A 24,332-nucleotide genomic window follows, 5' to 3' on the forward strand; every position below is an offset into this window, starting at 1 on the left:
CTTAACATATTCCATTTTTTTTATTAACCTTTATTTAACTAAGCAAGTCAGTTAAGAATAAATTCTTATTTACAATGACGGCCTATCCCGGCCAAACCCTAAGAACACTGGGGCAATTGTGCACCGCCCTAATACAGCCTGGAATTGAACCAGGGTTTCTAGCACTGAGATGCAGTGCCTTAGACCGCTGCGCCACTTGGGAGCCCTACTGAAAGACTAGCTGTTGTGAATGACAATGTGAACTGCATTTCTAACAACTAACCTGACCCATCCATAGTCCATCTAATTTGTTTCAATCTGATTAGGGTTAGATGATGTATCAAATGCAGATTCGTCATGTGTGTTCATTTGAAAATATAAACTCCGTGGCCAACAGTCTCTCTCAACAGAGCAAAGGGACAACAGGCAAGTGACTATGGTTGTAACATAAAACATTTTGCTCTCAAATCCAGTAGAGGGCAGTGTAACATGTATTTCAGAAGAATATATTCACAAATTAAATTTCAGACACTACGATCAGATCCACTATCATATGAAGGAATGCTCTCAGGTGATGAATCAAAATACATGTATTGCTTTTTAGGTAATTAGTAACTTGAATTAGTTCTTGTTGCATCACATGGAACAACCTTGTCCACATCAACTCATGGCAAAACATCAGCATAGCAAAACACGTTACTAACAGTGACCATGGTTTTAGTACCGTTCTACTTGTGTAGTGGGAATTCAACACAAAAAAAAAAGACATTGAAATTCCTTACCCCAAGACACTTCAACTGATGACTACTCCGGAAAATAAATTAGCACTCTTATGCATAAATCTGAATGATTTATAGACGGGACATACAAACAGGCTTAGGTTTCGGCATTAACACCTTCATCAGAGCCTTGTGTAGGGAAAGGTAAGAGGCACCATAGCCTCTCAAGGGAGTGCCCCACGCACCATGTCAATCAATCATGTCAAAATGATAGCAACTAGACATGGGCTATTAAAAACAAGTGTATGAGTAAATTGAGTATAATGTTTTGGGGAATTTAAGTGCCTCAGTCAGTCAAGGACCTGATTCCTTTTTTGTTATAGCTGGGCTGAAGCACGTTTACACTTGTTTGTTACGTTGAAAGATAGTATTCCCCATAAACACACTGGACAACAGAATTAGCACAAAAGCGTTACGTTTATTATGGAATATGACACTAAGATCATATTTTCAGGGGGTCAGGATTCTTCTCCGGTGCTGGCTGGCTATGCCTAAAGCGGGTCCTCCCAGGGGATTGGTTGCACGCCATTTTCATCAGGTCTGTCCTACCAGTCAGGCTGGTTTGCGGACAGACTGTCACTGGTCTGGGGAATGGACCCACTTCCAGGCATTGGCTCACCGGAGAGGGAGGGATAGATGCAGTATCAGTGCATTAGACAGTCAGTGATGGAAGAATTACAGGTACGTGGGAAGATCCTTCTCCACCGCCTGAAATGGAGAATAAATAGTTGTGATGAATTGCATCCATGCCTTTTAGTTTCTCTCCTTATATGAATTTAATATAATTGCATTTCATTTGTTAGGTAAGAGCTGAACCAGTAGGCCTATCTGTGCATTAGACATCTCTAACACAAAAAAAGCTCAGATTCAAACTCCCATTCAAATCAAATTGTATTTGTCACATGTTCCGAATACAACAGTTGTAGTAGACCTTACCATGAAAAGCTTACTTACAAGCCCTTAACCAACAATACAGTTAAGAAAATAGAGTTAAGAAAATATTTACTAAATAAACAATGAAAAAAATTAAATAGTAAAAAAAAGAAACAAAATAAAATAACAATAATGAGGCTATATTCAAGTTGTACCGGTACCAAGTCAATGTGTGTAAGTACAGGTTAGTCGAGGTAATTTGTACATGTAGGTTGGCGTAAAGTGACTATGCATAGATAATAAACAACGAGTAGCAGCAGTGTAAAAACAAAGGGGTGTCAATGCAAATAGTCCAGGTGGCCATTTGATTAATTGTTCAGCAGTCTTATGTCTTGGGGATAGAAGCTGTTAAGGAGCCTTTTGGACCTAGACTTGGCGCTCCATTGCCGTGCGGTAGCAGAGAGAACAGTTTATGACTTGGGTGACTGGAGTCTGACAATTTTTTGGGCCTTCCTCTGACACCGCCTAGTATATAGGTCCTGGATGGCAAGAAGCTTGGCTCCAGTGATGTACTGGGCTGTACACACTACCCTCTGTAGCGCCTTACGGTCAGATGCCGAGCAGTTGCCATACCAGGTGGTGATGCAACCGGTCAGGATCCTCTCAATGGTGCAGCTGTAGACATTTTTGAGGATCTGGGGACCCATGCTGAGGGGGAAAAAGCGTTGTTGTGCCCTCTTCACGACTTTCTTGGTGTGTTTGGACCATGATAGTTTGTTGGTGATGTGGACACCAAGGACACCGCTCCACTACAGCCCTGTTGATGTGAATGGGGGCGTGTTCGGCCCTCCTTTTCCTGTAGTCCACGATCATCTACAGTGAGGGAAAAAAGTATTTGATCCCCTGCTGATTTTATACGTTTGCCCACTGACAAAGAAATTATCAGTCTATAATTTTAATGGTAGGTTTATTTGAACAGTGAGAGACAGAATAACAACAAAAAAATCCAGAAAAACGCATGTCAAAAATGTTATCAAATAATTTGCATTTTAATGAGGGAAATAAGTATTTGACCCCTCTGCAAAACATGACTTAGTACTTCACAGAGGTCAGACATTTCTTGTAGTTGGCCACCAGGTTTGCACACATCTCAGGAGGGATTTTGTCCCACTCCTCTTTGCAGATCTTCTCCAAGTCATTAAGGTTTCGAGGCTGACGTTTGGCAACTTGAACCTTCAGCTCCCTCCACATATTTTCTATGGGATTAAGGTCTGGAGACTGGCTAGGCCACTCCAGGACCTAATGTGCTTCTTCTTGAGCCACTCCTTTGTTGCCTTGGCCGTGTGTTTTGGGTCATTGTCATGCTGGCATACCCATCCACGACCCGTTTTCAATGCCCTGGCTGAGGGAAGGAGGTTCTCACCCAAGATTTGACGGTACATGGCCCCGTCCATTGTCCCTTTGATGCGGTGAAGTTGTCCTGTCCCCTTAGCAGAAAAACACCCCCAAAGCATAATGTTTCCACCTCCATGTTTGATGGTGGGGATGGTGTTCTTGGGGTCATAGGCAGCATTCCTCCTCCTCCAAACACGGCGAGTTGAGTTGATGCCAAAGAGCTCCATTTTGGTCTCATCTGACCATAACACTTTCACCCAGTTGTCCTCTGAATCATTCAGATGTTCATTGGCAAACTTCAGACGGGCATGTATATGTGCTTTCTTGAGCAGGGGGACCTTGCGGGCGCTGCAGGATTTCAGTCCTTCACGGCGTAGTGTGTTACCAATTGTTTTCTTGGTGACTATGGTCCCAGCTGCCTTGAGATCATTGACAAGATCCTCCCGTGTAGTTCTGGGCTGATTCCTCACCATTCTCCATGATCATTGCAACTCCACGAGGTGAGATCTTGCATGGAGCCCCAGGCCGAGGGAGATTGACAGTTCTTTTGTGTTTCTTCCATTTGCGAATAATCGCACCAACTGTTGTCACCTTCTCACCAAGCTGCTTGGCGATGGTCTTGTAGCCCATTCCAGCCTTTTGTAGGTCTACAATCTTGTCCCTGCCATCCTTGGAAAGCTCTTTGGTCTTGGCCATGGTGGAGAGTTTGGAATCTGATTGATTGATTGCTTCTGTGGACAGGTGTCTTTTATACAGGTAACGAACTGAGATTAGGAGGCACTCCCTTTAAGAGTGTGCTCCTAATCTCAGCTCGTTACCTGTATAAAAGACACCTGGGAGCCAGAAATCTTTCTGATTGAGAGGGGGTCAAATACTTATTTCCCTCATTAAAATGCAAATCAATGTATAACATTTTTGACATGCGTTTTTCTGGATTTTTTTGTTGTTATTCTGTCTCACTGTTCAGATAAACCTACCATTAAAATTATAGACTGATCATTTCTTTGTCAGTGGGCAAACGTACAAAATCAGCAGGGGATCAAATACTTTTTTCCCTCACTTTACTTTGTCTTTCTTACGTTTAGGGAGAGGTTGTTGTCCTGGCACCACACTGCCAGGTTTCTAACGACCTCCCTATCGGCTGTCTCGTTGTTGGTGATCAGACCTACCACCGTTGTGTTGTCAGCAAACTTATTGATGCTGTTGGAGTCGTGCTTGGCCATGCAGTTGTGTGTGATCAGGGAGTACAGTAGGGGACTAAGCACGCACCCCTGAGGGGCCCCCGTGTTGAGGATCAGCATGGCAGATGTGTTGTTGCCTACCCTTACCACCTGGGGATGGCCCGTCAGGAAGTCCAGGATCCAGTTGCAGAGGGAGGTGTTTAGTCCCAGGATCCTTAGCTTAGTGATGAGCTTTGAGGGTACAATGGTGTTGAACGCTGAGCTGTAGTCAATGAACAGTATTCTCACATAGGTGTTCCTTTTGTCCAGGTGGAAAAGGGCAGTGGGGAGTGCGATTGAGATTGCTTCATCTGTGGATCTGTTGAGATGGTATGTGATTTGGAGTAGGTCTAGGGTTTCAGGGATGATGGTGTTGATGTGAGCCATGACCAGCCTTTCAAAGCACGTCATGGCTACCGACGTGATTGCTACGGGGTGGTAGTCATTTAGGCAGGTTACCTTAGTGTTTTTGGGCACAGGGACTATGGTGGTCTGCTTTAAACATGTAGGTATTACAGACTCGGTCAGGGGGAGGTTGAAAATGTCAGTGAAGACACTTGCCAGTTGGTGCGCGCATGCTCTGAGTACATGTCCTGGTTATCCGTCTGGCCCCACGGCCTTGTGAATGTTAACTTGTTTTGAGGTCATACAGAGAGTGTGATCACAGTCGTCCGTAACAGCTGGTGCTCTCATGCATGCTTCAGTGTTGCTTGCCTCGAAGCGAGCATAAAAGGCATTTAGCCCATCTGGAAGGCTCGCCTCACTGGGCAGCTCGCGGCTGGGTTTAGCTTTGTAGCCCGTAATAGTTTTCGGTGTCTGCAAGTGTCATGTCAAAATAGTTTAGTTGATCACCAAATATGGCGTTTCGCTGAACAACGATTTTCGTTTACTCCCGTAACTGCTGGTATTTACTTCCAAAAAAGTTCTAAAATAGTTTTTACAAGCAACTTAAAAAATGCCCCTTCGACACCTCCAATGTATCGAGCTGTTGCAGGCTAGACTTCTGACCAGTGCGTGGAAGTAATGAGAGATTGGAGGTGCCGAATAGGCACTTTTTCAGTTGCTTGTACATTTTTATTTAGACCTTTTTTGGAAGTACATACTGGCTGTAACAGGGGGTAGATCAAGATTGTTGCTCAGCGAAACTCCATATTTGGTGATCAACAAACGTATTTTCACATTATAACTTGCTGACCACACCTCCTGCGTTGAAAAATACTTTTACACATACATCATTTAATAATTTCACTCAAACTGCTCGCGAGCTTCCGCGTAGCCCAGCGTTAAAATAGAACTTAGTTCTATTTTTGATGTGTGATGTGTTGCAAGTCCCGCCTCTCCCATCTCCTCATTGGTTTTTAGGAGCATATACCCACGTGGGTGATTGAATGCTCAACTGAGGTCCACACTCCAGTCCAGTTGTTGGTGGTAATGCACCTTAAAGTTGGTTGCCAACCGCCATATAAAGTCCACAGAAGAAGACTGAAGGAGGAGAGATTACAAGAAACTAACTAGGTTTCCCCTTTTATCTTTGGATGAATTGTCGTAGTAGAGAACACATGATTTTGTGTGACTCAAAATGGGTCAAAATTCTACAAAGATCCAGGAAAATAAGACCTTTCCTGTAAAATAACAACACAATGTTAATATCCCAGGACAAATTAGCTAGCAACAGCAAGCTAGCGAGCTAAATGTCCATGAATGTTTCTTGTGTTTCAACATGTCCCACAAATCAATATAGTTCAGAGTTCGTTTTGATATTTTAACATGCGTGTCCTGATCCCGTCTGATGTGGATGGACAAAATCAACATGCGGATGCACGTGCGTGCCCGGTGTAATCAGCATGTACTGTAACGCTTTCAGAGCTGGTGAATGGGAGTTTTAATCGCAGCTTCCTATGTGTTAGAGAGGTCCCTAACGCACATATACTGGTTCAGGTAAGAGCCATGACAGTAGCAGCTTGCTGTAGGGACATTATGAGATACGATGTCTGCCCTATATTCACATTGTCTGCGTGCTTGATAGAGGATCGCTGCCTGATCCCGATGCCAACACCCCGCTCATCATCACCCTCACATGACCTTAACCTCCGCCTCTTGTGTGTCCCTTCCAACCCCCCGCTACAGCAACACCCCACTCTGTTCAACTGAGCAATTTCATTACTACCAACAATTTTATGGTGTTGTGAGCACATGAAATGGTCAATAATGCATACTTTTCAGAGGCAAAGTAACAAGGTATAATGTTAGGGAGGGTGATTCCAGGCCGGGCCTGAGGTTATGGCTGAGTACTGCTGTCTCACATGGATGTGTCAGTTAGTCCATCATAGACCTGTGCTGTAATTAGAGTCAATGTGTGAGAGTAAAAGTCATTGACTTACGCTGGGATCACCCATCGGTCCATATCTCTTCATAACCTGGCCCTCTCTGTTGATAAGGAACTATAAAGCCAGAGAAAAGGAACTGAGGGATGGACATTTAAACTAATTATGCACTTAACATCCCATTTCTAGCTGCAAAATCTGGTAATAATCAAAAGGTCTTGTTTTCAATTTGTTAACCCAACAATTCATGAATCCTAAAATAGACATATAATTAAAGCTAGAATCCTTAATTTAAACAATGACAAAGTGGGCACCCTGCCACTGTTTTGGTTTAAAAGTAAGGGGATGGGCCTGGAAAAATGTAACCACTCAAATTCATAGACAGTGCTATGGATGCAACGATGGACCATCCATGATATCAACATGTATAGTTTTAATCATGTTTTGAGGCTATACAGTGTTTGTTTACATTTACATTGTTTACAAACAAAGGCGTACACAAGCTTCTATTTTGGGGTTTGAAAGTTGAACTATGCTAATGAGGCATTTATAAGTTATATTTTTCAAGAATCAATGGGTATATACAGTACCAGTCAAAAGTCTGGACTCACCTACTCATTCAAGGGTTTTTCGTTATTTTTACTATTTTCTACATTGTAGAATAGTAGTGAATACATCAAAACTATGAAATAACACACATGGAATCATGTAGTAACCAAGTGTTAAACAAATCAAAATATATTTTATATTTGAGATTCTTCAAAGTAGCCACGCTTTGCTTTGATGACAGCTTTGCACACTCTTGGCATTCTCTCAACCAGCTTCACCTGGAATGCTTTTCTAACAGTCATGAAGGAGTTCCCACATATGCTGAGCCCTTGTTGGCTGCTTTTCCGTCACTCTGCGGTCCAACTCATCCCACACCATCTCAATTGGGTTGAGGTCGGGTGATTGTAGTGGCCAGGTTATCTGATACAGTACCATCACCCTCCTTCTTGGTCAAATAGCCCTTACACAGCCTGGAGGTGTGTTTTGGGTCATTGTCCTGTTGAAAAACAAATGATAGTCCTACTAAGTGCAAACCAGATGGGATGGCGTATCGCTGCAGAATGCTGTGGTCGCCATGCTGGTTAAGTGTGCCTTGAATTCTAAATAAATCACTGACAGTGTCACCAGCAAAGCACCATCACACCTCCTCCATGTTTCATGGTGGGAACCACACATGCAGAGATCATCTGTTCACCTACTCTGTGTCTCACAGAGATACGGCGGTTAGAACCAAAAATCTCAAATTTGGACTCATCAGACCAATGGACAGATTTCCACCGGTCTAATGTTCATTGCTCGTGTTTCTTGACCCAAGCAAGTCTCTTCTTATTGGTGTCATTTAGTAGTGGTTTCTTTGCAGCAATTCAACCATGATGGCCTGATTCACACAGTCTCCTCTGAACAGCTGATGTTGAGATGTGTCTGTTACTTGAACTCTGTGAAGAATTTATTTGGGCTGTAATCTGAGGTGCAGTTAACTCTAATGAAGTTGTCCTCTGCAGCAGAGGTAACTCTGGGTCTTCCTTTCCTGTGACGGTCCTCATGAGAGCCAGTTTCATCATAGCGCTTGATGGTTTTTGCGACTGCACTTGAAGAAACTTGAAAAGTTCTTGACATTTTCCGGATTGACTGACCTTCAAATCTTAAAGTAATGATAGACTGTCGTTTCTCTTTGCTTATTTGAGCTGTTCTTGCCATAATATGGATTTGGTCTTTTACCAAATAGGGCTATCTTCTGTATACCACCCCTACAGTACCTTGTCACAACACAATGCGTTTGAGCCAATCAGTTAAGAACGAAATAAATTCCACAAATTAACTTTTAACAAGGCACACCTGTTAATTGAAATGCATTCCAGGTGACTACTTCATGAAGCTGGTTGAGAGAATTTGTATTTTTATGTATCCTTTATTTAACTAGGTAAGTAAGTTAAGAACATTCTTATTTGCAATGACGGCTTACCATAAGGCAAAAGGCCTCCTGGGGCTGGGATTAAAAATTCCAAAAGGGGCTGGGATTAAAAATCATTTAAAAAATATATAAATATATGACAAAACACGACGAGAGACAACACTACATAACATAGCAAGGCAGCAACACGTGACAACAAGGTGTGGTAGCAAAACAACATAACAACAACATGGTAGCAACACAACATAGTAGAAGCACAAAACATGGTACAAACATTATTGGACACAGACAACAGCACAAAGGGAAAGAAGGTAGAGACAACAATACATCACGCAAAGCAGCCACAACTGTCAGTAAGTGTCCATGACTGAGTCTTTGAATGAAGAGATTGAGATAAAACTGTCCAGTTTGAGTGTTTGTTGCAGCTCGTTCCAGTCCCTAGATGCAGCGAACTGAAAAGAGGAGCGACCCAGGGATGTGTGTGCTTTGGGGACCTTTAACATAATGTGACTGGCAGAACGGGTGCAGTATATGGAGAATGAGGGCTGCAGTAGATATCTCAGATGGGGGGAGTGAGGCCTAAGAGGGTTTTAAAAATAAGCATCAACCAGTGGGTATTGCGATGGGTATACAGAGATGACCAGTTTACAGAGGAGTATAGAGTGCAGTGATGTGTCCTATAAGGAGCATTGGTGGCAAATCTGATGGCCGAATGGTAAAGAACATCTAGCCGTTCGAGTGCACCCTTACCCACGATCTATAAATTACGTCTCCGTAATCTAGCATGGTTAGGATGGTCATCTGAATCAGGGTTAGTTTGGCAGCTGGGGTGAAATAGAAGCGATTACAATAGAGGAAACCAAGTCTAGATTTAACTTTAGCCTGCAGATTTGATATGTGCTGAGATGTGCTGACAGTGTACCGTCTAGCCATACTCTCAAGCACTTGTGCGAGGTGACTACCTCAAGCTCTAAACCCTCAGAGGTAGTAATCACACCTGTGGGGAGAGGGGCATTCTTCTTGCCAAACCACATGACCTTTGTTTTGGAGGTGTTTAGAACAAGGTTAAGGGCAGAGAAAGCTTGTTGGACACTAAACGTTTTTTTGTAGAGCATTTAACACAAAATCCGGGGAGGGGCCAGCTGAGTATAAGACTGTATCATCTGCATATAAATGGATGAGAGAGCTTCCTACTGCCTGAGCTATGTTGTTGATGTAAATAGAGAAGTGCTTGGGGCCTAGGATTGAGCCTTGGGGTACTCCCTTGGTGACAGGCAGTGGCTGAGACAGCAGATTTTCTGACTTTATACACTGCACTCTTTGAGAGAGGTAGTTAGCAAACCAGGCCAAAGACCTCTCAGAGACACCAATTCTCCTTAGCCGGCCCACAAGAATGGAATGGTCTACCGTATCAAAAGTTTTTTTTTTTTTAACTGTGCCTTCTTCAGGTGATGCCGAAACGTTGGTGATTTAACCAATAAATTACTGTGAGTTTATATATGGAGTGTGTGTGACGCTCTTTATTTTTATGGTACTGTACATATAGCGTTCATTTAAAGTAAAAAATTGATGTAGCAATTAAGGATTCTAGCTTTAAGTTTGTATTTGTATTACTCTAGGCCCAGAAAGACCACGATAATACGACTACCTAATTAATGTTTTTTTAAACAAAAATGGACATAGGCCAGGGGTATTCAAGCAGGGATCCGAGGAGGTACAGTAGGGGGTCCGAGAAATTTTCTTTTTTTAAATGTATTTTTTATGAATATCGCTATCAACAGAATAAACACATTTTTAATTACATACCTACAGTAGAGAATATTTTAATTTCTTTCTAATGATGTCAACTTTATTTCTTTACTCATAATATTGAGCAAATTACACTCATTGGAGCCGATTACTCTCACTGGAGTGAGTACCTGACATAGGCTTTGAAAAAGCCCCCGTGAATAGGCTACCAGTGTGGCAAGTGCTGCTGGTAAGCATTCTTGACTTGGACATTCATTTTTGCCAACACATGGCTAACCTTTTTTTCAACCAGTTAAACAGCTGCTCTTAGTGAAAATACAGCGCATTCAGAAAGTATTCAGAACCCTTCACTTTTTCCACATTTTGTTACATTACAGCCTTATTCTAAAATTGATTAAATTAATTTTTCCCCCTCAATCTACACATAATACCCCATAATGACAAAGCTAAAACTGGTTTTCTGAAATTTTTGCAATAAGGCTGTAAAGTACCAAAATGTGGAAAAAGTGAAGGGGTCTGAATATTTTCCGAATGCACTGTTTGTTTGGAGTTAGCCTATTAGCTAGAAAGGTATGTTAGAGTTTACACTTCCTCTTCCAATTATAATGTGGGGAGGTCAAAATAATGAAAAACTATCCATCAAATCTATTCATTTTAAAATATTGATTACTTTTCCTTGCCATTATCATTCACTTGATGATAAGACATGCGAAAAATAAATGTTTTGTCAACGTATGATTGGGGTCCCTGGGTTTTCCTGGGAGGGGGTCCCTGGGTTTTCCTGGGAGGGGGTCCCTGGGTTTTCCTGGGAGGGGGTCCCTGGGTTTTTCTGGGAGGGGGTCCCTGGGTTTTCCTGGGAGGGGGTCCCTGGGTTTTCCTGGGAGGGGGTCCCTGGGTTTTCCTTGGAGGGGGTCCCTGGGTTTTTCTGGGAGGGGGTCCCTGGGTTTTCCTGGGAGGGGGTCCCTGGGTTTTCCTGGGAGGGGGTCCCTGGGCAAGAAAAGGTTGAAGAACCCTGACATAGGCTATAACGTTGAACTCGATGGGCATGGCACTGATCAACCTTTTCTTTCACCAGGTATATATTCTTGGCACAAAACTCTGGGTTACTCCAACTCAGCTGTGTCAACTTGTTCTGATGGGAATATCCAATGACTAATAAGAAATAAATATATACCTTAGTGAAATTCCACTTGATGTCACTGATGAGAAAAAAAAACAAGATCATTAGATGAAGCAATCATTAACACAGTGACAATAACCAAACTCATACACGTTACATTTAGAACATCTACTTATATACTGCATATAAGCCATTATGCTTATCTGAGCATTAGTAAGCAGTTGTAAATAATTAGATATCATGTGTTTTAAGTCTTAACATATTTATATGTATGGTCAAAAAATAATCATATGTGATGAGTCTAACCACTCCATTAGTAACACGCCTCTCCAGAACGTCTCCACTTACTTTCCCAGGAAGCTTCTCCCCTTGGGCTGCTCCTTCAGCCACTTCCACATGGGGTGGGCGTTGGGCCCGTTCACATTGATCTTACTGAACATTGGGAAATCAGCATTGTAGGACTTGGCAAAATTCTTGATCTGAGATTCAGTGCCAGGTTCCTACAATTAACACAAAATATACCATTGTAATAACATAATAATAATAATGTTGTAAAAATGCATAAGGTGGAGACTTGAGACTTTAAATAAATAAAAATGAGATGTAGCTACCTGTCTCCCGAACTGGTTGGAGGGGAAGGCCAGGATGCGTAAACCTTTCTCAGCATACTTCGCGTGCATCTTCGCAAACTGAGAATAGTTTACTGGGGTTTTACCTCATTTAGAGGCAACGTTGACGATGATAACAACGTCGCCCCTACACACACACACATTAAAACACAGGAGATAACAGGTTGAAGACTTTTGGAAGGGGTATGGTGAATGATATATAACATGATTGTGGTTATTTAGTAGGGCCGGGAATTAACCAGTATCGCGATACTCGTTAGTATAGTGGCAAGGAAACACTTCTTTAGGAAAACAGTCCTAATGTTGGAAACAAACATCATTATGTTGTCATCCTGACTCACATTTATTTTCAAAGCTATAGCACACAATATTTAACATACATCAGGTTTTTAAAGGACCAAATAGTTGTTTTCATTTTTGCCATGAAAAATAATATCGCAATACTGGTACCGTCACAGCCCTATTATATAGTATTTGGGAATCCTGAGTAACTTCTTCCACCCTCTTACCTGTATTTCTCGAGGGATACCTCGTTGCCATCAATATCATTTGCAGAGAAGTCATAAATAGACGAGGCCGTCTGCCAGTCCTCTGTCGGAGCAGCCTGGGATGGAAGAGAATAAAAGAAGAGAGTGAGTCAATATGAATGTGTGTCCTGTTTGGTGCTAGCTCATGAATACCTGTCTGATGTGCGTGCAGGCACATACGTGCGCTCTCTCACGCTCACTGTAAAGAAAAACTAAGCCTGAGCCAGAATGTCAGCGAACCTCACTATCTCTCTCAAAGTGATAGTCAAAATTCAAATAAAATGCCTTTGCGCTGATCCATTCTACACCAAAATCTGTCACACCCTGATCTGTTTCACCTGTCCTTATTTTCCCCGGTGTATATATCCGTGTTTCATGTCTCTGTGCCAGTTCGTCTTGTTTGCCAAGTCAACCAGCGTTTTTCCTCGCTCCTATTTTTTCCCATTCTCTTTTGGTTCTAGTCCTCCTGGTTTCGACCCTTGCCGAACTCACCTGCCTGACCACTCTGCCTGTTCTGTCTTCAAGCCTGCCTATCCCCTTGTACTGTTTGGACTCGTATCTGGTTACTGAACCCCTGTCTGGCCTGACCTCGAGACTGCCCTTCGTCTGGTACTGTTTTGGACTCTGACCCGGTTTATGAACTCTCACCTGTCCCCGACCTACCTTTTGCCTACCCCTTGGATGAATAAATATCGGAGCTCAACTATCTGCTTCCTGTGTCTGCATTTGGGTCTCGCCTTGTGTCCTTATAGAAATCCATGTAATAACATATTTGGAAAAGGTGTTTGAATGACAGAAAAGCAGCAATTCATATGTGTCAACGTTACTGATTACAAGGGTGTATTTTCCCCTCCAGCAATAAACACTATGCACTTGGCATACGTCCAGAGACAGACAGATTCGACAGCAGAAAACCTTCCATAGTCAATATCGACAAAACATTTTAATCGAAGTGCTGTTTTGATCCACCATTCCTCAGTAATCTTACCAATGTCGAGAGCATGACAGAGAAAAGTACAGCGTACCCTAGTAGATGCATGACTGCCTTTCAGTAAGGTCCTCTGAAAAGGCAGAAAGCTTATGTCTCACACACCGTTGACAGTGAGCCTTTCGGTGCAGCATCCACTTTAATCCTCCAAGTTATGAAACACTGTAAATAATTAACTTGGAATATACAACATTCTTCTCTGATAGGATGCTTTTATGCTGACCACTGACAGGCAAAGGATGAGAACACCTACAGTCAGTGGTGCTCATTAAAAAAGTGTTCTCTTCCTAGAAGTGAGATATTAAAGCGTAACTTGCACAGAACAAAGGTAAACACATCTTACTCAATCTTTGGGAACTGACCTTGCTTAACACAGTAGTGCTCCTACTCCTCTCTGACTCAATGATCAGTAAGATTTCACATCAACATTAACATAAAAAAATGGATGGAGCAAAAGTCTAATGCTGAGTATTGTCACACCCTGATCTGTTTCACCTGTCTTGTGCTGGTCTCCACCACCCACCAGGTGTCTCCCATTTTCCCCATCATCCCCTGTGTATTTATACCTGCGTTTTCTGTTTGTCTGTTGCCAATTCGTCTTGTCCCGTCAAGTCTTGCCAGCGTTTTTCTCTGTGTTTTTTCCTCTGTCTGGTTTTTGTTCTCGTCTCCCCGGTTACAACCTTTTGCCTGTCCTGACCCTGCCCGCCGTCTACGTCTGCCAACTATTTACCAGGATTACGAACCCATCTCTGTCATCGACCTGCCTTTTGCCAGCCCCTGTGCACTCAATAAATCTCTGAGACTTGAACCACTTGTCTGCATCACCCTGAGTCATGATAAGTATAGTATTCCTATGCTACAAAACCCCACTATTTCACCAAACTACACTGAACAAAAATAAACGCAACATGTAAAGTGTTGGTTCCATGTTTCATGAGCTGAAATAAAAGATCCTCAATTTTCCATCTGCACAAAAATATTATTTCTCTCAGAATGTGCACAAATTTGTTTACTTCCATGTTAGTGAGCATTTCTCCTTTGCCAAGATAATCCATTCACCTGATAGGTGCAGCATAGCAAGAAACTGATTAAACAGCATGATCATTAAACAGGTGCACCTTGTGCTGGGGACAATAAAAGGCCACTAAAATGTACAATTGTCACACAACACAATGCCACAGTTAAGGGAGCGTGCAATTGGCATGCTGACTGCAGAAATGTCCACCAGAGCTGTTGACAGATAATTGAACGTTAATTTCTCTACTATAAGCTGCCTCCAACATCGTTTTAGAGAAATTGGCAGTACGTCCATCCGGCCTCACAACTGCAGACCACGTGTAACCACGTCAGCTCAGGACCTTCACATTCATCTTCTTCACCTGTGGAATTGTCTGGGGGGGTGGACTCATTCTGATTGGCTGGGCCTGGCTCACCAGTGGGTGGGCTGGCTGCTAAGTGGGTGGGCCAGTCATTGTCACGGCTGTCTGAAGAATGGGACCAAAGCGCAGCGTGTGTATCGTTCCACATTTTATTATAACTGTGAAACTATGCAAGACATACAAATAAACTAATGAACAAAACAACAAACCATGACGACGAGGTGCAACGAACACTTACTCAAAATAATCTCCCACAAAACCTAGTGGGAAAACCAACAACTTAAATATGATCCCCAATTAGAGACAACGATGACCAGCTGTCTCTAATTGGAGATCACCCCCCCCTCAAAAAACATAGAAATACAGAAACTAGAACCCCACATAGAAATACAGAAGCTAGACAAAAAAACAACATAGAAAAAAGAAACTAGAACCAACAAAGAAATAAATAAACTAGACAAAACCCCCTGCCACGCCCTGATCTACTCTACCATAGAAAATAAAAGCTTTCTATGGTCAGAACGTGACAGTCATGTGAAATCCATAGATTAGGACCTAATGAATTTATTTCAATTAACTGATTTCCTTATATTAATTGGAACTCAGTAAAATCTTTGAAATTGTTGCAATTATATTTTTGTTCAATATCATTTCATAACATCTTTAGAACAATATGGTATATGTCACGTCCTGACCAGTAATAGGGGTTATTTGTTATTGTAGTTTGGTCAGGACGTGGCAGAGGGTATTTGTTTTATGTGGTTCGGGGTGGTTGTGTGTTTAGTGGGGTGTTTGATTTATTATTCCGGGTTTTGGGCAATGTTCTATGTTTATGTATTTCTATGTTTAGTCTAGTCATTTGTATTTCTATGTTTAGGTAATTGGGGGTTGGACTCTCAATTGGAGGCAGGTGTTTTCTTGTTGCCTCTGATTGAGGGTCCTATAAATAGGTATGTCTTTTGGTGATGTTCACCATAAAATAAGCTTATATGCTGATGATGTCCTGATATTTATTTCTAATCCCGAGACTTCAATCACATCTCTGATTAACACTATTGAGTTATTCAGCGAATTCTCAGGCTACAAGATTAACCTAACTAAATCAGAGGCTATGCCACTTGGTAACCTTCACTCTGTACCTAACACTTCTCCCCCCTTCCCTTTTAAATGGTCTCCCTCAGGTTTTACGTATCTGGGTATATTTGTAACTCCTAAATTCCAACAAATGTACAAAGCCAATTTTGTTCCCTTGTTTGACACAATAAGACAGGATCTGGAGCGCTGGAACTCGCTTCCGATTTCATGGTTGGGTAGAATATCCCTCTTGAAAATGAACATTTTACCTAGGCTACTTTACCCAATCCAAATGATCCCAGTATTACTCTCCAATAAGGTAATAAAGGATGTAAATGGATGGCTAAGTTCCTTTATATGGAGTAAACGCAAGCCAAGACTTAAGATGGCAATATTACAGCTGCCAAATTCTATGGGTGTCTTGGATCTACCCAATATCAGGCTCTATCAGTGGTGTGCCCACCTATGTTATATCTCAGACTGGATCACAAACGATGACTCCTCTATTTGGTTAGACATTGAGACTTCTCTTTCAAAATACCCTTTACAGGACCTTTTGTTTTTCACAAGTTTCAAGTCGGTAAAAGATCGCTGTAACAACCCCATTACTCTTAACACACTCAAAGTATGGAGGTCAGTTCAACGTTTCCTGGGAAGGTCCAAACTAACCTCTGCTCTTACCCCAATTCTTAACAACCCAGATTTTGTCCCAGGATTGCTGGATGCTGGCTTTAACGTTTGGCTTAATAAGGGCATACGCAGACTAAATGACTTATTTGCGGATAAGATGTTATTGTCATTTGAGCAGATGGTCGAGAAATATCAACTCCCAAAGCAGGACTTTTTCCGTTTCCTACAAGTAAGACACTATATTCTGAAGAGCACCACCTTAATTGGTAACCCTGATATGTCCGTCATTGAAAGAATGCTTTTTTCCCCACAAAGGAAAATGTCTGTAAGTCTGTTTTATGATGCTTTTAAGGTCCTTTTCCACTGTCGACACACAGAGGGTGAAACAAGTGTGGGAGAAAGAACTGTCTGTTACCATTGACGAAGAGATGTGGGAGGACATTTGGAAATATGCAAAAACAATATCTATATGTAATCGTACTAGAGCAATTCAATTAAGAATAATACACAGATTGCATATATCCCCAAATCGCAGACATGCATTTAGCCCCGCTTCCTCCTCTCCTCAGTGTCTCAAATGTAAAACTGATACAGGCACCCTAACACATTGTTTATGGTCATGTCCCAAAATACAAAGATATTGGTCTGGTGTTCTGCAAGAGATTGAAAAGATCCTAGGGGTCGATCTAGAATTGGACCCAGTTTCTCTACTGTTAGGTCTCCCTAGTAGGCATGTAACTTCTGTGGTTAAGAGGAGGCTTTACAACATCCTCACCTTCGCAGCGAGGAAAAACATACTTTTACAGTGGATTAGTGATAAGGTTCCCTCTATTAAAGATTGGCATAAGATACTATTTGAATGGGTGCCGCTGGAATATCTGACATGTACATTGCACTCTAAGACAGATCGGTTCTACAAAGTATGGGAACCTTACCTAAATTACCTAGAACCTGAAGTATCAGCTATTATGCTGCAAGGATTCTCTTAGAATGGTGATCTATGTATTCCAGAATTACACTGTACGGTCCGTGTGAGGAACTCAACTTCTTGGTTTAAACTGAGCATTTTATTTATTTATTATGTCTTTATTGTTATTTTTTTTCTGTTTATGTTTGTTTAAAATGTATGTATTGAGGGATGCAATGAGGGGGATGGGGTGAGAGAAGCGGGGAGAGGGAAACGGTGGGTGTGTGTGTACGTGCGTGCATACATACGGATATGTGTAAGCGAGTGCTGTTTTTTTTTTGCCTTGTCTTTGTTGTTGTATCTCTTAATATGGGTGAAAATTGTGAAACTCCAATAAAAAATACTGTTACAAAAAAAAAAATAGGTATGTGTTTGTTTTGGTATTTTGTGGGAGATTATGTGCTTGGTATAGCTTTGTTGCCTTACCGGCCTGTTATCAGTCGTTGTGTTTTTTTTGTTGTGTTTGTTTTGGTTCACCTTCTTGTCCATTAAATAAAAAGAAGATGAGTGCACATTTCCCCGCTGCGTATTGGTCCGACAATGATTTCTCGTTATCAGACGAAGAAGAATGTGACAGTATAGAATAGAAACAACAGATGTGCTTATGTTTGCATTTTCTAAGCAAGAGAGGATCTGAGAATCAGTCTTTTCATATGAGGGTGGTGGTGCCAGGCAATGCCTTATATAACATGCCTGACAGTGGTAGGCAACAGAATTGATTCAGTAGAGGTAATTTCACCATTCTGATAAGGTGAAGCCAGAGGAAAATATGAACCTTTCACAATGTTTCAACTTTACCACTCATTGATGTCATCTAACAAACAAGGTAAATCATATAGCCTACTCACTGATAAGATGAATATAAAGGAAGGTCCTGACACCATTAAGCAGGGATTGTCAATTAGATTCGGCTGGAACATAACTACAAATAATTTGTAGACCGCAAATTGACAGCAAGAAGCCCAAACAGATACAATATTTGACTAAAACAATCATTTCAAAACTTGCTTACATTTGTATACGGTCATATACACTGACTGTACAAAACATTAGGAATGCATTTTTACATGACATAGACTGCAGGTCAAAGCTATGATCCCTTATTGATTTCACCTGTTAAATCCACTTCAAATCAGTGTAGATGAAGGGAAGGAGACAGGTTAAAGAAGGATTTTTAAGCCTTGAGACATGGATTGTGTATGTGCGCCATTCAGAGGGTGAATGGGCAAGACAAAATATTTAAGTGACATTGAACAGGGTATGGTAATAGGTGCCAGGCGCACCGGTTTGAGTGTGTCAAGAACTGCAACGCTGCTGGGTTTTTCCACACTCAACAGTTTCCCGTGTGCATCAAGAATGGTCCACCATCCAAAGGACATCCAGTCAACTTGACACAACTATGGGAAGCATTGGAGTCAATATGGGCCAGCATCCCTGTGGAACGCTTTCGACACCTTGTAGAGTCCATGCTCCGACGAATTGAGGCTGTTCTGAGGGCAAAAGGGGGTGCATTTCAATATTAGGAAAGTGTTACTAATGTTTTGTACACTCAGTGTATATATATATTTATATTTATATTATGCGTGGGAATACTTTGGAACACATTTCTAGAAAACTCGGGGGGCCAAATAAAAATCACCAACGGGCCGCCAGTTGGGGAACCCTGCCATATAGCCTACCCTGTGTATACCCCGATACCAAATAAACATCTAAACTGAAAACCAGCCAGATGATACTTGTCCATATTTTTTCCAATTTACAGACACAATATCCTTCGATACTGTCACGTCCTGACCAGTAGAGGGGGTAGTGGGGTCAGGACGTGACAGTTTTTGTGTATGTGAATGTTTGATTGTTGATTTGGGACTTCCAATTGAAGGCAGGTGTGTTGAGTTGCCTTTGATTGGAAGTCCTATATAGGTGTGTGTGTTTTTCTTTGGGGTTTTTGGGTGGTTGTTTTTTGCACTGCTTTTATAGCCTGCAGAACTGTCACTGGTGTCACCCTTTTGTGTTGTTCCTGTGGATGCTCTACTCCTTTTGTTTTGGTAATAAAAAATGAGTATTCACATACCTGCTGCACCTTGGTTCATTTCAGAAGACAGCCGTTACAGATACCCTATATTTCCATAGCTTTTTCACAGACATCAAAGTATGAGTGCATCATCCAGAGTATAATGACATACTAAAACACAAAGTGCTAAATTGTGCTAATATGCACTGTAGGTTAGGCCGCTTTGCTGATAGCAGGTTATCAGTACAAACCAGAAAGGCGGTGGAAGTAATGGTTTCATGACACATCCGGTGTCCCCAGTTAATCTAATGTAGCATGGCTGAAATAAAGTCCCCTGTAAACAAGAAAAGGCAACAACAATACAATAGCTACAATCAACAAAGTTAGACACACTTGGAATTCAGTAAACTAATAATCTACATGTGTTTTTTATTAGATAGCTAACGGTAAATGTTATAATATCAAATTCATTTTGAATATGACTAATTAGTCCTTTATACATCATTAATAAATACAATACCATCACAAGAAGGACTCCACAGCTTCCAATGTCCCAAATATCAAGGCACGATTAATTTGACACATTTTGTAACAACTAGATTGATGTAGCAATACATGGCTACATAAATAAGGGTTTGTTGGTTGTGAACATAGAGAATGATAGAGGCCTGTAGTGGGTATTACCATTGGCTGTGTCATTGAGGGCATCCACCATTTTTTATGTAGTCTAGGGATTCATATCACAGATAGTCATAAAAATCTTTGCTAATATTTTCCAGATAATCTACCAAGTTTCAATACCGGGAATAAATCATATTTATCCTGAGAAATAACTTAAAAATCGCACCCAGGGTTATTCCAAAAGAAAAACAAACATTCTCTGCACCACTATGTAAAGGTTTCACAGCAAGTGAAACTGATATTTAGTAATGATAGAGTAACTTTGATCACCAATGACATTGTGATTTGCGAAACAGGCCGTTCATAAATTCAGAGCGTTATCATGTTCCTCAATTGATTCAGCACATTTCAGCAGTAGACCTAGGCAATCTCGACACAGAGCGCACCCCGAGTAGGCTATAGCGTTGTCGAATCATACAAAACGTGTAACTGCAGTCAAATTACCAAAGTTGCTGAGGTTGCTAGTAGTGATGTTGCGTTTGATACCGGAGCGCTGAGGCATGCGTTGAAATCGCTAAGGAGCCAACCTCGAAGCAGTGTGCCGAAAATGGCGCCGACAGACAGGGCTGCCGTGCTTCTTGCTCTTAGGAAACTTTGCAGTATTCTGTTTTTTTATGTTATTTCTTACATTATTAGCCCATAATTTATTGGGTGTTATATCATACAGCCGGAAGAACTTTTGGATATCAGAGCAGCGGTAACTCACCAGCATTACAACCAGGAATACGACTTTCCCAAATCGGATCATTTGTTCGTACCCCCCAGGGCAATTGAACTGATTCCAGAGGCTGACCCAAAACGCCGCCGGCGGAGGAGAGGTACTCGGAGTGGTCTTCTAGTCTGACTCAGGAGGCGCGCACACCACCCACAGCAAAGGTAAGCAAAGGTAACTGAACTAAATGACTATCTCCCCGTAGCACTAGTCAAAGATCATATCCCCTCTACCTTACCTGTTACCCTAGACCCACTGAAATGTTCTTACCGCCCAAGTAGATCCACAGACGATGCAATCGCCATCGGACTGCACACTGCCCTATCCCATCAGGACAAGAGGAATACCAATGTAAGAATGCTGTTCATTGACTATAGCTCAGCATTCAACACCATAGTACCCTCCAAGCTCATCATTAAGCTCGAGGCCCTGGGTCTGAACCCTGCCTTGTGTAACTGGGTCCTGGACTTCCTGATGGGCCGCCCCCAGGTGGTGAAGGTAGGAAACAACACCTCCACTACGCTGATGCTCAATACTGGGGCCCCACAAGGATGCGTGCTCAGCCTCCTCCTGTACTCCCTGTTCACCTATGACTGCGTGGCCACACACGCCTCCAACTCAATCATCAATTTTGCAGACGACACAACAGTACAGTCGTGGTCAAAAGTTTTGGGAATGACACAAATATTAATTTCCACAAAGTTTGCTGCTTCAGTGTCTTCAGATATTTTTGTCAGATGTTACTATGGAATACTGAAGTATAGTTACAAGCATTTCATAAGTGTCAAAAGATTTTATTGACAATTACATGAAGTTGATGCAAAGAGTCAATATTTGCAGTGTTGACCCTTCTTTTTCAAGACCTCTGCAATCCGCCCTGGCATGCTGTCAATTAACTTCTGGGCCACATCCTGACTGATGGCAGCCCATTCTTACATAATCAATGCTTGGAGTTCATCAGAATTTGTGGGTTTTTGTTTTCCCACCTGCCTCTTGAGGATTGACCACAAGTTCTCAATGGGATAAAGGTCTGGGGAGTTTCCTGGCCATGGACCCAAAATATCAATGTTTTGTTCCCCGAGCCACTTAGTTATCACTTTTGCCTTATGGCAAGGTGCTCCATCATGCTGGAAAAGGCATTGTTTGTCACCAAACTGTTCGTGGATGGTTGGGAGAAGTTGCTCTCGGAGGATGTGTTGGTACCATTCTTTATTCATGGCTGTGTTCTTAGGCAAAATTGTGAGTGAGCCCACTCCCTTGGCTGAGAAGCAACCCCACACATGAATGGTCTCAGGATGCTTTACTGTTGGCATGACACAGGGCTGATGGTAGCGCTCACCTTGTCTTCTCTGGACAAGCTTTTTTACGGATGCCCCAAACAATCAGAAAGGGGATTCATCAGAGAAAATGACTTTACCCCAGTCCTCAGCAATCCATTCCCCGTACCCTTTGCAGAATATCAGTCTGTCCCTGATGTTTTTCCTGGAGAGAAGTGGCTTTTTTGCTGCCCTTCTTGACACCAGGCCATCCTCCAAAAGTCTTCACCTCACTGTGCGTGCAGATGCACTCACACCTGCCTGCTGCCATTCCTGAGCAAGCTCTGTACTGGTGGTTCCCCAATCCCGCAGCTGAATCAACTTTAGGAGACGGTCCTGGCGCTTGCTGGACTTTCTTGGGCATCCTGAAGACTTCTTCACAACAATTGAACCGCTTTCCTTGAAGTTCTTGATGATCCGATAAATGGTTGATTTAGATGCAATCTTACTGGCAGCAATATCCTTTCCTGTGAAGCCCTTTTTGTGCAAAGCAATGATGACGGCACATGCTTCCTTGCAAGTAACCATGATTGATAGAGGAAGAACAATGATCCCAAGCACCACCCTCCTTTTGAAGCTTCTAGTCTGTTATTCAAACTCAATCAGCATGACAGAGTGATCTCCAGCCTTGTCCTCATCAACACTCACACCTGTGTTAATGAGAGAATCACTGACATGATGTCAGCTGGTCCTTTTGTGGCAGGGCTGAAATGCAGTGGAAATGTTTTTTGGGGATTCAGTTCATTTGCATGGCAAAGAGGGACTTTTCAATTAATTGCAATTCATCTGATCACTCTTCATAACATTCTGGACTATATGCAAATTGCCATCATACAAACTGAGGCAGCAGACTTTGTGAAAATGTATATTTGTGTCATTCTCAAAACCTTTGGCCACGACTGTAGTAGGCCTGATTACCAATGACGAGACAGCCTACAGGGAGGAGGTGAGGCCCCTGGGAGTGTGGTATCAAGAAAATAACCTCTCACCCAACGTCAACAAAACAAAGGAGCTGATCGTGGACTTCAGGAAACAGCAGAGGGAGCACCCCCCTATCCACATCGACAGGACCACAGTGAAGAAGGTGGAAAGTTTCAAGTTCCTCGGCGTACACATCACTGACAAACTGAAATGGTCCACCCACACAGACAGTGTGGTGAATAAAGCGCAACAGCGCCTCTTCAACCTCAGGAGGCTGAAGAATTTTGGCTTGGCACCTAAAACCCTCACAAACCTTTACAGATGCACAATTGAGAACATCCTGTCGGGCTGTATCACCGCCTGGTACGGCAACTTCACCGCCCTCAACCGCAGGGCTCTCCAGAGGGTGGTGCGGTCTACCCAACGCATCACCGGGGGCAAACTACATGCCATCCAGGACACCTACAGCACCCGATGTCACAGGAAGGCCAAAAAGACCATCAAGGACAACAGCCACCCGAACCACTGCCTGTTCACCCTGCAATCATTTAGAAGACGAGGTCAGTACAGGTGCATCAAAGCTGGGACCGAGAGACTGAAAAACAGCTTCTATCTCAAGGCCATCAGACTGTTAAATAGCCATCACTAGCACATAGAGGCTGCTGCCCAATATACATAGACTTGAAATCATCACTGGCCACTAATAATGTTTACATATTTTGCATTACTCATCTCATATGTATACACTGTATTCTATTCTATTCTACCGTACCTTAGTCTATGCCGCTCTGACATCGCTCACCCAAATATTTATATAATCTTAATTCCATTCCTTTACTTTAGATTTGTGTGTATTGTGTGTATTGTTGTGAAATTGTTAGATATTACTAGCAAGAAACACAAATATTTCACAATAACATCTGCTAAACGTGTATGTGACAAAAAAAATATTTGATTTGATGCATGTATATTTCTTCTTCTTCCAAAAAGGTGTATTGCTGTTTTGCTGTGTATTGTTGTCACCTACTGGGTGGGGTAAAAACAGATACTGTACCAAGCTTCGTTTGAGTACATGCTTTTTCAAACTGGTGCTTTCTC

The 24,332-nt window shown here is 42.2% G+C and overlaps 1 protein-coding gene across 3 annotated transcripts in view; it reads right to left on the minus strand.

Moving 5' to 3' along the window:
• Window positions 1–1,156: 1,156 nt before the first annotated feature.
• The window catches only part of LOC115158193 (phospholipid hydroperoxide glutathione peroxidase-like), a 32,532-nt gene continuing 9,356 nt past the window's right edge, over window positions 1,157–24,332 (minus strand). Inside the window, exons 1-7 of one of the 3 annotated variants that reach the window (XM_029706836.1) lie at window positions 20,125–20,194; window positions 12,538–12,632; window positions 12,011–12,155; window positions 11,748–11,899; window positions 11,454–11,478; window positions 6,628–6,687; window positions 1,157–1,466 (exon numbers count right to left, since the gene is read on the minus strand). In XM_029706836.1, the coding sequence (XP_029562696.1) occupies window positions 1,434–1,466; window positions 6,628–6,687; window positions 11,454–11,478; window positions 11,748–11,899; window positions 12,011–12,155; window positions 12,538–12,632; window positions 20,125–20,127 (513 nt within the window). In that variant the 5' untranslated portion in view covers window positions 20,128–20,194 and the 3' untranslated portion in view covers window positions 1,157–1,433. Of the gene's footprint in view, window positions 1,467–6,627; window positions 6,688–11,453; window positions 11,479–11,747; window positions 11,900–12,010; window positions 12,156–12,537; window positions 12,633–13,543; window positions 13,595–20,124; window positions 20,195–24,332 lie in introns of those variants that run through there. The other 2 variants (XM_029706834.1, XM_029706835.1) reach the window with 2 other exon arrangements.

This window comes from Salmo trutta, chromosome 22 (genome assembly GCF_901001165.1).
Source record: "Salmo trutta chromosome 22, fSalTru1.1, whole genome shotgun sequence".
Taxonomy (NCBI): domain Eukaryota; kingdom Metazoa; phylum Chordata; class Actinopteri; order Salmoniformes; family Salmonidae; genus Salmo; species Salmo trutta.